Here is a 14,809-nt window from a genome sequence, read left to right as displayed (position 1 = left end):
GGCTCTCCAGACCTCAGTCAAACCGTCCAACCCATGCCAGCATGGAAAAAGGATGTTAATTGATGATGATGATGGCTGCTACCTGTCATTTCTTTTTTAAAATGGTAGGGTGTGATTTCAGAGAAATCTAGCTGTTATTTCTAGCAGATCAAGCTATGTAGACGCTCTTTCATTGCTCATCTTACTTAAGTGATGACCCACTTAAATTTAATTAAAAACATCAATGGCACTGAACTCGCCTATCTGGAATACATTACAAAATTCATCAGTGTCAAACTTCTGATACGATGGGTATCATTGGAGGGACTGAGAACGAGAGGGATACCCAAGAAGACATGACGTATCACCATCTAAGATCTGAAGCAATTTGCATCACTTTTGAAGATGCAGGAGACTATGTTCAAAACCGGGATTATTGGAGACGTTTTGCTGCCCAATGTACAAAACAACTCTAACCGGGACGAAGAATAACATTTCCCGTTCGACTTTCACTTTCCTATCCCCAGTCTTCCCTTCTTATTAACCTCACTCTATCGTCCTCTCTTTCTTCCGTCTATCTACCTCTATCTTTTCCCTACCTTCCTCCTTCGTCTATTGCTTTTCTCTCTATGAACATATATATATATATATATATATATATATATATATATATATATATATATATATATATGTGTGTGTGTGTGTGTTTATCTCTCACACACACACACACTATCTTTACGTTAGAAACCTTTTTACCTCCACCTCTGTCAACATCTCTTCTACTTTCTCAATCCCAGTCTTTCGTTTTAATCTATCGACTTTTCTCTTGTTCCAACTCCTTTTTCTCTATATGTTCCCTCTCTGTATCTCACCTATACTCTTTCATTTCTTTTCGTTTATCTTTCTTTCCGTTTCTTACCCCCCTCTCTCTTCCTTATAACCAATCCCATTAACCTTTCCACTTTATATATATATATATATATATATATATATATATATATATATATATATATAAATGTGTGTGTGTATATATATCCCCTCTTTACCGTATACTCACTCTTACTAACCCTTCTACTTACTCCGTCTTATATCTTTATCTCTCGACTTTCCTCCCCTTCATTCCCTCATATTTTCTGTAGACGCTATACTCCTTTATTCGTTCTGTAGAAATATATTTTAAAAAAATGAAAATTCTTCGAACTTTTGAATTAATCTAAACCTCAACCACCGTTATATATAACTTAAACTTAATTATTTCCTTAGCAACACACACACACATATATAAATAGAAATATCTATCTGTATAAAAATACCCCAATAAACAAACTTTGAACGATTTTTTTATCCATTTACTTCTTCAATTTTTCTTCGACAAACCAGTAGAATTATCACGTTTTATACAAAAATATATTAACCGACAATGGCACTACCTTTTCTACCTGGCAATACTTTTTCAAATAATGTAAGAAAAACTTTTTCTCTCTCCTCATTTCTCTCTTTCTTTATCCGTCTATCTTCTTCTCTATTCTAATTTATCTATCTATCTATCGATCTATCTATCTATCTATCTATCTATCTATCTATCTATCTATCTATCTATCATTCAATAAAATAATACCAGTAATTGCACTGGGTCAATTCAATTGTCGTTTTTTCGATTTAATATCATAAAGTGAAGTTGTAAAATTGGCAGAGTTCGGAATAGCTCCCACCTCACCTATATAGGTTGGATTTTCTCTGTTTCCACGAGGATTTTTCATTTTTTTTTCTTTTTGGCATCACACACTTCAAAATGGGAAAAACGAAATTTGAATCCATGATGTGTAACGTCTCCCCACCCCCATGCACCTCGTACCTTCACAAATTTACAAAATGACACGCATCCAAAGTATATTTTAAGCCAAGAATTCAACTCAAATAGTATTTAATCAAAACACGAATTGAAATTTTAGGAAAGGGAACAATCGATATGTCGACCCAGTACTTAACTGGTACTTCGTTACATCGATGTCAGAGGAACGAAAGGCAAAGTTGACCACAGTAGTTTTTGAACTCAGAACAAAAGATCCGAATCCTTTCCACCCACTAAAAACCTAGTTATCAAGTTATTGCGTAAGAGGTATATTTACCTCCCTTTAACATTTTGTATATCATTCAATATATTCTGAAATGGTTTCAATAAAATCAGTTAAACACGTATCAAATAATCATGTTTAAAATGATAATGAATCATTTGAGCCCTTGATTAACCTTGGGTTCACCCTGGTTGAATAGATATTCAGATCTTAAAGACATTTCAGCTATGACCATCACGTCTCTCTGTCAGTACAATATCCAATGTGTCTTTCCTTTTTGAATACAGCAAGGTCAGATTGAGTGAGATTTAGTTGCTATTTCTAGCACTTCGAGCGACTACATGGAGGCTTCCTTATTGTTTTTCAGAGCCAGTTCAGCTCTGAATGAGTAGCATTAACTATGACCAAAGGCGTTCCAGCTATGAGTATCTCATCCTTTTGTATGTCTAGAATTTCATAGTACAATATGCTTTTTACTATATATATATATTTTTTTCTCCTTTAGCAATATTTTCTATTTATTATTTAGTTAACACATGTCTTTGTTGTATTCATGGATTAGTTATTGTTTGACAAAATAAATTAATCCAATTCATTTTTAGATCGGGAAGACCAAATTCCACAAGCCGCAGTCGTTCCAAGTAATTAAGAATGAGCTCTATTACACTGGTGACACAAAGCCAGGCATCGGAGGCGAACCTCACCCACAGCAGGAGGTCCCACCTGTACGCACCGAACTGTGTTTTGCCAAGCAATCAAACATGCCAGCGTGGGTTGCTTTTGATCGACAGGTGCTCAGTTTTAATGCTTACTATCAAGAGTCCGTTCAGGAACTAAAAGAAGAGACGTATCGTATTCACGAGTGCATGATCTATTACCATCTTGAAGATGATACCATTGAAGTATTCAATATTAAAAGAAAGAACAGTAGACTCAACCAAGGTAGGTGTCACTGCCAAATTGTTTCTTAAATTGAACAATACAGAATTTGTCTTTTTCAAGCCCGCCTCCGATTTTGTTTTCTCATGACTTTAAGAAAAATGGATATTTTTTTAATGAAATTTTCTATACATACAGGCGTAGGAGTGGCTGTGTGGTAAGTAGCTTGCTTACGAACCACATGGTTCTGGGTTCAGTCCCACTGCTTGGCACCTTGGGCAAGTGTCTTCTACTATAGCCTCGGGCAGATCAAAGCCTTGTGAGTGGATTTGGTAGACGGAAACTGAAAGAAGCCCATCGTATATATGTACGTGTTTGTGTGTCTGTGTTTGTCCCACCAACATCGCTTGACAACCGATGGTGGTGTGTTTACGTCCCCGTAACTTAGCGGTTCGGCAAAAGAGACTGATAGAATAAGTACTAGGCCTACAAGAATAAGTCCTGTTGATGACGATTATGAAGATATATATATATATATGCACAACAGTATTCCACGCAGTTTCTGTTTACCATTTTCACTCAAGGCATTTCTCAGTCTAGAGCTATAGTAGAAGACACCTGCCCAAGGTGCCATGTGGTGGAACTGAACTCAAAACCACATTATTACTGCATTCTTTTATTTATTTATTTTTATCATTGTTATTCTACTTTCAGGTACAATTATTCGCAGACATCGCATCCCAAAGCCATCACCACACGCCAGCGAGTTCTATTCTTTAGAAGACTTGAACATCGGAGTGGAAATCAACTTCTATGGCAAAGTTTTCAAGATTGTTAACTGTGACCACTTCACTTATAAGTTCTTGTACAAGTCTGGTGTGAAGATCCCAAATCCAGGCCATATACCAGAAGATCCATACACAAAATTTCGCAAAACTGTAAGTCAGAATTCAGTACTTTTGGTTCCCCACTCAGGGCTGTATCAAGACTCATAGAAGCCCTGAGCATTTAAAAGATTTAGCTGACCCATATATATATATATATATATATATATATATATATACAAGAAAAATAAGAAAATGGAGATAAATCAATTAATAAGTATATTTATTAACTGTAAAAATAAACATAATCTCTTACAGCTGTTTCGATTTGTGTCTTAAAGATTATAATTGTAATAATTAAATCATTTTATAAAGCAGAATCTTATCATAGGCAGGTAAAGTGATATACCAATATATCTGCCTCTGATAAGATTCTGCTTTCTAAAATGATTTAATTATTACAATTATAATCTTTAAAGTAGACAGTTGAAAAGAATACTTTTAACAAAAAAGAAAAAGATTAAATGATAGCATTGTAGTTGCAGATGGGCCCCCTTATAGTAGCGGGTGGGCCCCCTTAGTCTCCTGGTAACCAATATTTTTAGACCCAGTCTTCCACTGTATATGTATGTATGTATGTATGTATGTGTGGTGTGCCTTTGTGCTTGTGTTTGTCCCCCACCACTGCTTGATAACTAGTGTCGGTTTGTTTAATCCATGCAGTTGAGTGGTTCAGCAAGAGGACCAATAGAATAAGTGCCGGTCTTGAAAAGGACAAAAAGAGTATTGAGTTTGATTTGCTTGGCAAAATCCTTCCCAACAGTGCCCCAGCATGGCCACATCACTACCACCATTAGTACCACCATTACTAGCGATGACGACCACCACCACCACCACCATCTCCACCATTCTTATCCATGTGTTTTTCTTTTGTTGTTTTGTCTCTAGTTAGAGGAGGAACAGCTGCCATTACGTCCATACAAGAGAATCGACACTCTGAAACAGTTTTTGGAACACGACACCCATGTCCTTCGTTTCTTTTGTGTCTGGGATGATACAGCAAGTGATTTCGGCGTGGTCCATAATTGCACCTTGTTCTATTTCTTAGCTGATGACACCATAGAAATCCGGGAGGTCTTTTCTCCAAACAGTGGCAATGACATGTCCCCTATATTAGTGAAACGAGGCAAACTGCCAAAGGTCAGTTTTCTTACATTGTTTTAGTTTTTTGTTCTTTTATTGTTTTACTGGAGCACTGCAGTCAGACTGTGAAATTGTTGTGGGAAATTATAGTAAAATTATTGTGGGAAAACTTTAAGATTGTTGTGGGGGAAATTGCAGTGGGAATATTGTAAAATTTCTTTGGGGAAAAATAATGCGAATATTGTAAAATTGTTTAGGTAAATTATAATAGGAAAGCTAAAATTCTCATGAGTGAGAAATCTATATAATTATTGTGGGATTGTTGTGAGAAAACTAAATTTTTTGTTGGGGAAATTGTCATAGGAATATTGTAGAATAACTGAGAAATTAATTATTGTAGGAAAACTATAAAATGATTGTGGGATTACTGTGGAAAGTTATAAAATTGCTGTGGGGAAATAATAATGCAAATATTGTAAAATTGTTTAGGGAAATTAGAATAGGAAAACTGAAATTCTCATGAGGGCTACAGTAAAAAATCTATATAATTATTGTGGGAAATCATAGAGAAAATATTGTAAAATTGTTGTGGGAAATTATTGTAGAAAAGATGCAAAATTGTATACACACGTGTGTGTGTGAATTTTTTGGTGAGTGGTATCAATTTTACAATTCTATTAATAATGATAATAATAATAATAATGATATTTTATAAGATTAAAGCTTATAAGCAATCCCCGTGCATTGACTAAGGTAAATAGTCTAATATTGGGGCATATAAGCCCTTGACAGAAAAAAAGTAGAGTTGTCTATATGCATGGGAGTTGAACCCACATCTCTATGTTTTCACAAGTTTACTACCGTTACACAAACATACCCCTAGCTTCTTTCTGTCACACACACACACACACATAATTTTCCAGCACACACACACACATATATACATATGTAATGATTTAAAATGTTGTTGTTTCCCAGGGAGAAAACTATGTCCACTTTCCAGGAAAGGTGTGTGACCGCACTCTACTGAATGTTTTTGGATCCCTGCACAAAGAAGGTCGATACATTTATGATGGTTTACAGGTGACACCGCTTTCAAACATGCTTCCTTGCTTTATGAAATGTCTCAAATATTTTTCTTTAAATGGTTTGTGTTGTTTAGCTTCAGATTTGTGCTGGTATTGCAGACATTAGCGTTAAAGCTGTCATCATTTATCTTCGTTATCACCAACATCACTCTCACTACCACCACCCTCATCCTCATCAACTTCATTGTCATTGTCATCATCATCATCATCATCATCATCATCGTCATCAATACCAACCTCACCTCTCATCACAACCCTCATCATCATCATCATCATCATCTCTGCCACCACCAACATTAACACCACCACTGCCATGTTCTCCTCCTTCTCACCCCTCCATTACTACCACCACAACCACACACAAGTTTACTTGCCTGGGTATGATTTTGTGAAGCATACACCCTGGACATGTGTACTTCCACTTGTAGTTTGGAGACTGTGGCTCTTCCTTCCTTTCATATTGAATTCAAATTTTGGCACAAGGCCAGAAATTTTGGGGAATGGATTACATCAACCCCAGTGCACAACTGGTTCTTATTTCATTGACTCCTGACAGGATGAAAGGCAAAGTTGACCTTGGTGGAATTTGAACACAGGATGTAAAGATGGACAAAATACTGCTAAGCATTTTCCCTAACATGCTAATGATCCTGTCAGCTTGTTACCTTCTTCTTTCCTTTCATATTAAATTGATAACACAGTGGTTTATAGCATGCTACCACTACAGAAACAATCCTGTAGCCAAAACACTTAACAAATTGGCCCAGGTTTTCTTAGCTGTAAGTATATATACTACAGTGGAAGCACAATAAAATCCATGAGTGTTTTGTTAACTTGCAGTATTGAGTATAATTTGTCCAAGTGGCATAGCTTGGGCAGGGAAAAGAGTTCACTAGGCTGATTTGCCCTAGATTATGTTACATGAAAATTAACTTCTCACTGAGTTCACTACAGTCCTAGGGATTACAGGTAACTTCTCTCCCAACAATTCACCATAGGGAAAGTTCACCCCCATCAATTCACTGTGAAGAAAGTTTACCACCAGGGAAGTTCACTGCCAAGGAAGTTTACTGAGAAAATATATCCACAATTAATATCTCACAATTAATAGTTAAAAACCATTTTATTACACTAAAAGTATTTTTTCTTTAAATAAAGTCTCTTTATGCTTTCTTCTATTTCTGTGAAAAAGACAGGGGAAGTAACAATTCCTTACTATGGAGCTGGAGATTTGCAATTTGGAAACATCATCAGTGTTTATGGGCGTCCCTTTAAGCTCTGTGATTGTGATGAGTTCACTAAGAATTTCTACAGAACAAAATATGGAATTGGTATGTAATGGGTTTTTTTTAATCACTTACTGATCATCGATGTTCTGGCAAAGCATCAATAAAAATGGCTGTATAGATTCAGTATAGGAATGGCTGAATTGGTAGAGTGTTGGACCATGTGTTGCACTACTTAGTGACACCCCTTTATGGCCTGAGTTCAAATCTATGTATATATATTGTCATACCCAGAACATATATGTATGTTTGTATGTATGTGTGTGTGTGCGTGTGTGTGAAATATTCAATGCATTGTCTTTGCTCCTCTGTTAAATTTCAAACTTCTAATACTGCGAGTTATTATGCAGGAATGATTATCTCTCCTTATATTAACTACCTCTCAGAGAACACCATGTGGTTACAATTAACATCGTTTTCTTTTAATATATCTTTTTCTTCTATTTCCAGTTGATTTTACTCCGATTAAAGAAAAAGAAACTCTCATTGAGCCAATACAGTATACTTGTCCCCCATATAATGGTTTTGGCAACGAAGAGGAGACCCTTCAAAACTGCAACAAGATTGTCATACAGTCAAGACCAGCAAACTTTATGCAGTTTCTGAAATATGACAAGGATGGTTTGGACCGTCGTGTGTTGTGTTTCCTAGCCAAAATGTTAACAAAGGAATGCAGTGTTTCTGAGCAAGATTTCATCATCAATTACTATTTGGCAGATGATACGATTCAAATTACTTTGAAGGGTGAAACAAATTCAGGTCAGTCAAGGGATTTCATATTTTATTTTATAAGTTGGTACATTATCTTAGCTGCTAGGGAGACCCTTATATCATACAACAAAGTTGAATGGCAAAGGGTGGACTCAACGGGTTTTTTTGATATTACTATGGGGTCATCGGATTCCGCACAGGTAACAGACTTAGTCGGACTATACCTCCTGTCACAAATTAAAGCCAGTTTTCCCCTTCTTACTGGTGGTCTATATAGGGATGATGCCCTTTTAGCAGTAAGGGGTAGATCTAAATCTGTTTTAAATAGGTTGAGGAAGTCCCTGAAATTTGGAAACCGGCCCTTCCCAAGTCATACAGACTTGGGAAGGAACCTTACTTTACTTCTTTTTACTCTCTGAAAAATAGTTGGTTTTAGGATGGCATCCAACCATAGAAACCCTGTCAAAGCAGACTTTGGAGCTTGATGCCATCGTCTATCTCAAAGGATCTTGTTGAATTGTCCAACCCATGCCAACATGGAAGATGGATGTTAAATGATGATGATGATGTGTGTTTCAATGTGCATGTATGTGTGTGTGAATGTTTTTGCATGCTTATTTTATTATGGTCTTTTTTTCTGTTTGTTTTCTTTCTTTTACCTGTTAGCATTTGGATTACTCTGTCAAATATAATGCTTATCTATTCACATTGACTTTTAATTAACCAGGCATTATTTCATAGCTTTGAGTTTTTTGATTATGTGATTATTTACTTTTAGAAGGACATTGTAGGGTAGGTACGAGAGGCCGACTCTGGCCAGTTTGAACATAAGAAAGGCAGATTATTTTGGCTGGATATGGCTGCTTCAAATGCTAAATGTCTTGCTGTTGTTGCATTGATTGCAGGTGTGAAGACTGGGATATTTCTCGGACGAGCTCGAGTCAAGTTACCTAATCAGCAAAAATTCAATATAGAACCCACAAAATATTACTGTGCCAAGGACTTCAACATCGGAGCTGTCGTGGAGCTGAATCATTATGTCTATCGAATCATCGATGCTGATGAGAACACTTTCAAATACATGGAGACTCATCCAGAGGAGGTTTGTGTGATGATTTTGAATAGGGTTTACTTCAAATTGTCGTTGTTGTCTTGTTATCATCACAATCATCATTATCAATGTCCTTGGAATCATCATCATCATTATCATATAAGAGAGAATCTCTACATTAGGAGTAGAGGGCCTTTTTTTAATCAATTCCAAGTGTAAATTTCAAGTACACCAAGTACGCAGAGATACCTCTGTGCTGAGAAAAAAATGTAAGTGAGAAGTCATCATCAATGGAGATTATGTTTTAACTTGAAATTGGTGACATATATTTCAAGGCCAGCAATTTCGAGGGAAGGAGATAAGTTGTTAACATTGACCCCCTAGTGTTCGACTGCTATTTATTTTATTGACCCCCAAAAGGATGAAAGGCAAAAGTCAAGTTTAGCAGAAACTGAACTCAGAACGTAAAGACAGATAAAATGGCACGAAGTATTTTGTCAGGTGTGCTAATGATTCTGCCAGCTCACCACCTTTATATCTCAATATATTAATGTACAGTATTTGATGGCATGAAAGACGCACTGGCATATTACACTCACTCTAATTTCAGTAAGAGAATTCCAACCATGTTTCATGGCTTGCTACCTCAACAACTCCTTTATAGGATCCAATGGCTAAAGACATCATAAGGAGGAACCATGGATGTGTGTATATGTATATATATATATGTATATACACACACATATGAAATGTGTATATATATATATATATATATATATATATATATATATATATATATCGCAAGTAACTTTACAAAGCTTTCCCATTAGTATTGATGCTCAATGATGTGGTTTCTTCACCTTCTTTTCTCTTCCAGTTTCCACAGGCAGACATCAGAAAAATAGTACAGAAACTCAAAGACTCAGTGAAGGTGGGAGAGGAACAGCTGACAAAGCAGTTCCTGTTTCGAGATCCAGGGAGCTCAGACTATGTGACGTTCCAAGATATGATTGACATCCTGTGTAAGTGTGCACCGGGCAACCTCAGCGAACACGAACTCATCACGATTGGTCGATTCTTTAAATACGAGGAGCCTTCGCTGGACAAGTGTCCGGAGTTGGTCATCATGTTGACCCAAGAGCAGCTGAGAAAGGCTGGGTTTGAAGACATGAAAGACCTGCTTAAAAGCTGTCTTCATGAAGACCGGGACCGGTGAGTATACAATCGTTGAATGTTGCAGGATAAATTGTGTGACGCTGATATGTGAAGTGAGATTTTGATGCTGTTAATGTTGATGCCAGTCTTGGAAGGTTCTGTAAGGGGTCACGGGCCCCCTTCCCCTTTTTCCAGACTCGTCATCATCATCATCATCATCTTAATGTCTATTTTTCTATACTTGCATAAGTCAATAAGTAAAAGAAAAAGAAAAGAGAAAAGCACAAGAATGACATAGGTGCAAGCTTGACTGCATGTTTAAGAAGCTTGCTTTGCAGCCACGTGGTTTCAGGTTCAGTCCCACTGCACAGCACCTTGAGCAAGTGTCTTCTACTATAGCCCTGGGCTGACTAATACTACGTGTGTGGATTTAGCAAAAGAAAACTGTGTAGAAGCCTACTGTATATATATATATATATATATATATATATATATATATATATATATGTGTATGTATGTATGTATGTATATATGAGAGACGAATAGATAGGTTGATAGATAAAGGCAGACAGATAAACAGACAGACAGACAGATGCTTGTATGATGGTGACACTTATTTACAGCTGTCACACAATATCAAAGCAAGTAGACAGTAAAGCATACACACAGACAGACACATGTCTGCCAGCAATGTAACACCATGTCTGGCCATGAGGAAATATAACCTAGCTTGTTAACAGGTAAGGGTTAGTGACAGGAAGAGCATCCAGCCATAGAAAATACACCCCGAACAATTCCATCCGACCCCTGCAAGAATGAAGATGTGGGCGTTAAAACAATGATGATGACGATGTTGTTGTTATTGTTGTTTTCATGCTGGTGTAGGTGAAATGGCTTTTGAAAATTTGTTTGTTTGCATATCTTTGGAGCAGTCTTTGCTCCCATTAACCACTGGATCCTGAATTTTGAATGGGTGAAATGTGGTTTGTCAGTCAAGTATACTGAAATATTTGACATAATACACTTCACTCAGCTATACTTCAAATTAAAACTTTTTATTTAATTTGTTTTATGTTCATATAATTAGCAAAATCTGCCAGTAAAGTGGATGTTAACATACTTAATTAAGAAATTTTAATGAATTAGAATACATTCAAGTTGAAGGAGACAAATAAATTGTTATCTTAATATATAAATTCTGGCAAAGAAAGAAAGAAACAAATGCGACTGAAAACAATACCTCCACCGTCTCTAAAGTAGAGGTAATAAAAGGTTCTTAGATAAAATTACAATGGAAATTTTTAATTATGAACCCTGTAAAATGGTTAGTTTTATATCATGGAACCAAGAGGGTTGGTATCAAGAGTCAAGACTGGCAAATGTAAATCTTCAGCTGATCTTAAACATCTTTATTTACAGAACTGGTAAAATTCCTGCTACTAGTTTAAGATGTATCATGTTGTCTCATAATATTCCACTGAAAAAATATTTATTGGAGGAACTTATTGAGAAGTGAGTTACCTTATTTCTATTCTGTTAGATTATTTTTTTGTTCACAGTTTGTAATATGTATATTGTACTTATATGTGTGTGTGTTTTGCACTCATGAACTAGTGATCGTAATTTCAATTCCTAGACCTGCTGGTGCGTTGTGTTCTTGAGCAAAACACTTCATCTCACGTTGTTCAGCAATCACTTCAACACCTGATGTGTGGTACACCTGAGCACCTGTTCAGGCAACGTCGATCTGGGGGAGTGAGTGAGCTAATGTGTGGCACGAACATTCAATCACCAGGCCTTTCACAATACCTTTAAAGCCAGGAACTTTTCAACACTCCCTCATATATGAATGTTTCTGTTTATCAAATTTACTGACAAGGCTTTGGTCAAACTGTCAAGGGTGCTGTTCAGTGGAACTGAACCCAAAACTGAATGGTTAAGGAGCAACTGTCTTGACACATTGCCATGATTGCACTTCCGACAATGATTTCAACTATTCTAATTTCTGTCACTCACAGGTTCCCTAAAGATGATAATGGAAAGATATTTTATGATGAGCTTCTCAAATGTATTGACTGGCAGGAAAGGCCTCAAGCAATTCAGGTTACCCAACTGGTTGACCCATCTCTGTTGAAGAGCCCTTCGTCTAAAGTTGTTATAGAAAAAATCAACTACCGAACATTGCTGAGTAACATGTACCCACCAAATCATGACGTCTGTGATCTGCAATGTAATGAAAAAACTCAGGAAGCCACACAACCACAATCGAATTAAAGAAGATTTCTTTTCTTAAACATGTTTTTTTTGACACTTTTGAAGATAACTATTTGAAATCAAAGCAATTTGTGTGTGTGTGTGTGTGTGTGTATGTAAATGTTTGCATGCACAAATGAGTGTATGCAGTTGTGTCTTCTTGCCAGAGTTGCTGTGTTTACATCCCCTGTAACCTAGCGGTTCAGCAAAATTGACTAACAGAATAAGTACCAGGCTTTAAAAAAAATAATGGGATCAATTCATTTACAACATGATGATAACTGTAAATAATCATATAAGTGGTGTTGTTTGTCCAGCCATGGCCAGCACAAGGCCAGCAATTTTGGGGGAGTGGGTAAGTCAATTCAATTATATCAACCCCAGTGCTATATTGGTAATTATTTTATAGGATGAAGGGCAAAGCTAACCTCGTTGGAATGTTGCCACTTAAGCATTTCACTCAATGTGTTTAAGATTCTTATTTCTTTATCTCAAAAGTGTATTTTGTTATTTTATGGTTATTCATTGAATTTTGAGTCATTTGTTCTTTACAAAAAAAAAAAAAATATTTAATGAGACCCCATGTAATTCCTGGTAGAGACCTGAAACTCTACTGGTGTGTTCAGTTACTACTTCTAAGCACACTTACCTATTGGACAATCAAAGAAGTAACAACTTTAAAGAGATAATTACAATATTTAAATTTATTTCAATTATTGGGTTTACTATAAAAATTTTGAGGGAGATTTGGTTACTATATCAAGGCTGCTTTGTAGCCCCTTCTTCACACATAGACACACACTCACACACAATATTTTTGTTGAAGGAAAACTGGTTGCTTAAAAAAATATTTAATAAGGTCCCTTGTAATTCCTGGCAGAAATTTGAAGCTTCCACTTCTGATCACCCTTACCTACTGGGTCATGAAAGCAGCAACATCTTAATGAGAAAATTAGGATATTGAAATTTATTTCAATCATTAGGCTTACTATAAAGATTTGAAGGAGATTTGGTTATTATGTGAAGGCTGCTTTGTGACCCCTTATTCACACACACACACACACACACACACATGCATGCACAATCATTTTGTTAAGGGAAATTTGGTTGCTTAAATAAATATATATATATATATATATATATATATATATATATATACAATTGCAGCATGGAGGGTGTTTGTGGGCCATTTGAGGGCACGTGGGGGCCGTTGGATTCACTTCAGCATTTAAACTGCAGCACAGAATTTTGTCAGTGAACAGGTCACGGTCTCAAAGTGACGAAAATATTTTGGCAAACTAAATTTAAATGTTGAAGAGTCTAACGGTTTTTGTGTGTTTTTGAATGGCTTATAGACACCTTCCATGCTGCAATTGTTTATCATGATATATTATTATAGTTATTATTGTGTGTGTGTGTGTGTGTGTGTGTGTGTGTGTGTGTGTGTGTGTATCGAAATCGAACCGAATCCGACAACTGGCACCCATGCTAACCTCTCCTTCATTGGACACTAAACTCTGCTTGCGAAGACCCATTGGGGCAACTGAAATCGTAATTGAACCATACTCGATGACTGGCACCACGCTAGTGGAGCACTAACAGCACTGTCTGAGCGTGTTCATTGCCAGAGCAGCTGTCTGGCTTCCGTGCTAGTGGCCCGTAAATAGCACCATTTGAGCATAATCGTTACCAGCGTTGCCTTCTAGCACTTGTGCTGGTGGCACGTTAGAAATTCATTCGAGCGAGGTCATTGCCAGTACCGCGTGACTGGCCCTCATGCCGGTGGCACATAAAACACCCACTACACTCTCGGAGTGGTTGACGTTAGGAAGGGCATCCAGCTGTAGAAACTCTGCCAGATCAGATTGGAGCCTGGTGCAACCTTCTGGCTTGCCAGTCCTCAGTCAAATCGTCCAACCCATGCTAGCATGGAAAGCGGACGTTAAACGATGATGATGATGATGATTGAAAAATCATTGTGGAAATCTCTAGGTGACTGCTTGACCTGCTAGAAAAGGCAGCCATGTCAGTTTAATGTCTTAAAAAAAGAAACAACAGAGGGAACATAATGTAGTCCTTGATAGTAATGCTTGAATAAAGATGAAATGGTCATATCTGGAATGCTTTTGGTCATGTGCCAGCTCAGTCGGAGCCTAAATGATGAGTTAGCTTTTGATATATGTGTGCATAGTTTTTTTATTTTTATATTTTTGCAGAACCATGTTTATTGGTTATTGGCTATTAGTTTTAGAAAATTCTTTCCAAATGTCCTTGAATCCATCACAGCAGTTGGACTTAGCACCATATTTTTCACAACATTTAAGCATTAAATTAATAACTTCTTGGCATTTTGCTTCTTGGAATC

At 36.7% G+C, this 14,809-nt stretch overlaps 1 protein-coding gene across 1 annotated transcript; it reads left to right on the top strand.

The window, feature by feature from the left end:
* Window positions 1-986: 986 nt before the first annotated feature.
* LOC106877011 (EF-hand domain-containing family member C2) lies at window positions 987-12,485 on the top strand. Its single transcript, XM_089337608.1, has 11 exons — window positions 987-1,441; window positions 2,657-2,996; window positions 3,648-3,871; window positions 4,706-4,957; window positions 5,879-5,983; window positions 7,181-7,319; window positions 7,725-8,033; window positions 8,891-9,087; window positions 9,914-10,248; window positions 11,611-11,703; window positions 12,210-12,485. Exons 1-11 carry the CDS (start codon window positions 1,400-1,402, stop codon window positions 12,463-12,465), a joined length of 2,292 nt encoding a protein of 763 aa, XP_089193734.1. The 5' UTR covers window positions 987-1,399; the 3' UTR covers window positions 12,466-12,485.
* The last annotated feature ends 2,324 nt before the right edge of the window (window positions 12,486-14,809 follow it).

The sequence above is a fragment of the Octopus bimaculoides genome, chromosome 19 (assembly GCF_046866305.1).
Source record: "Octopus bimaculoides isolate indiv1 chromosome 19, ASM4686630v1, whole genome shotgun sequence".
In the NCBI taxonomy this organism is placed as follows: Eukaryota; Metazoa; Mollusca; class Cephalopoda; order Octopoda; family Octopodidae; genus Octopus; species Octopus bimaculoides.
This window is presented reverse-complemented; position numbering and strand designations above follow the sequence as displayed.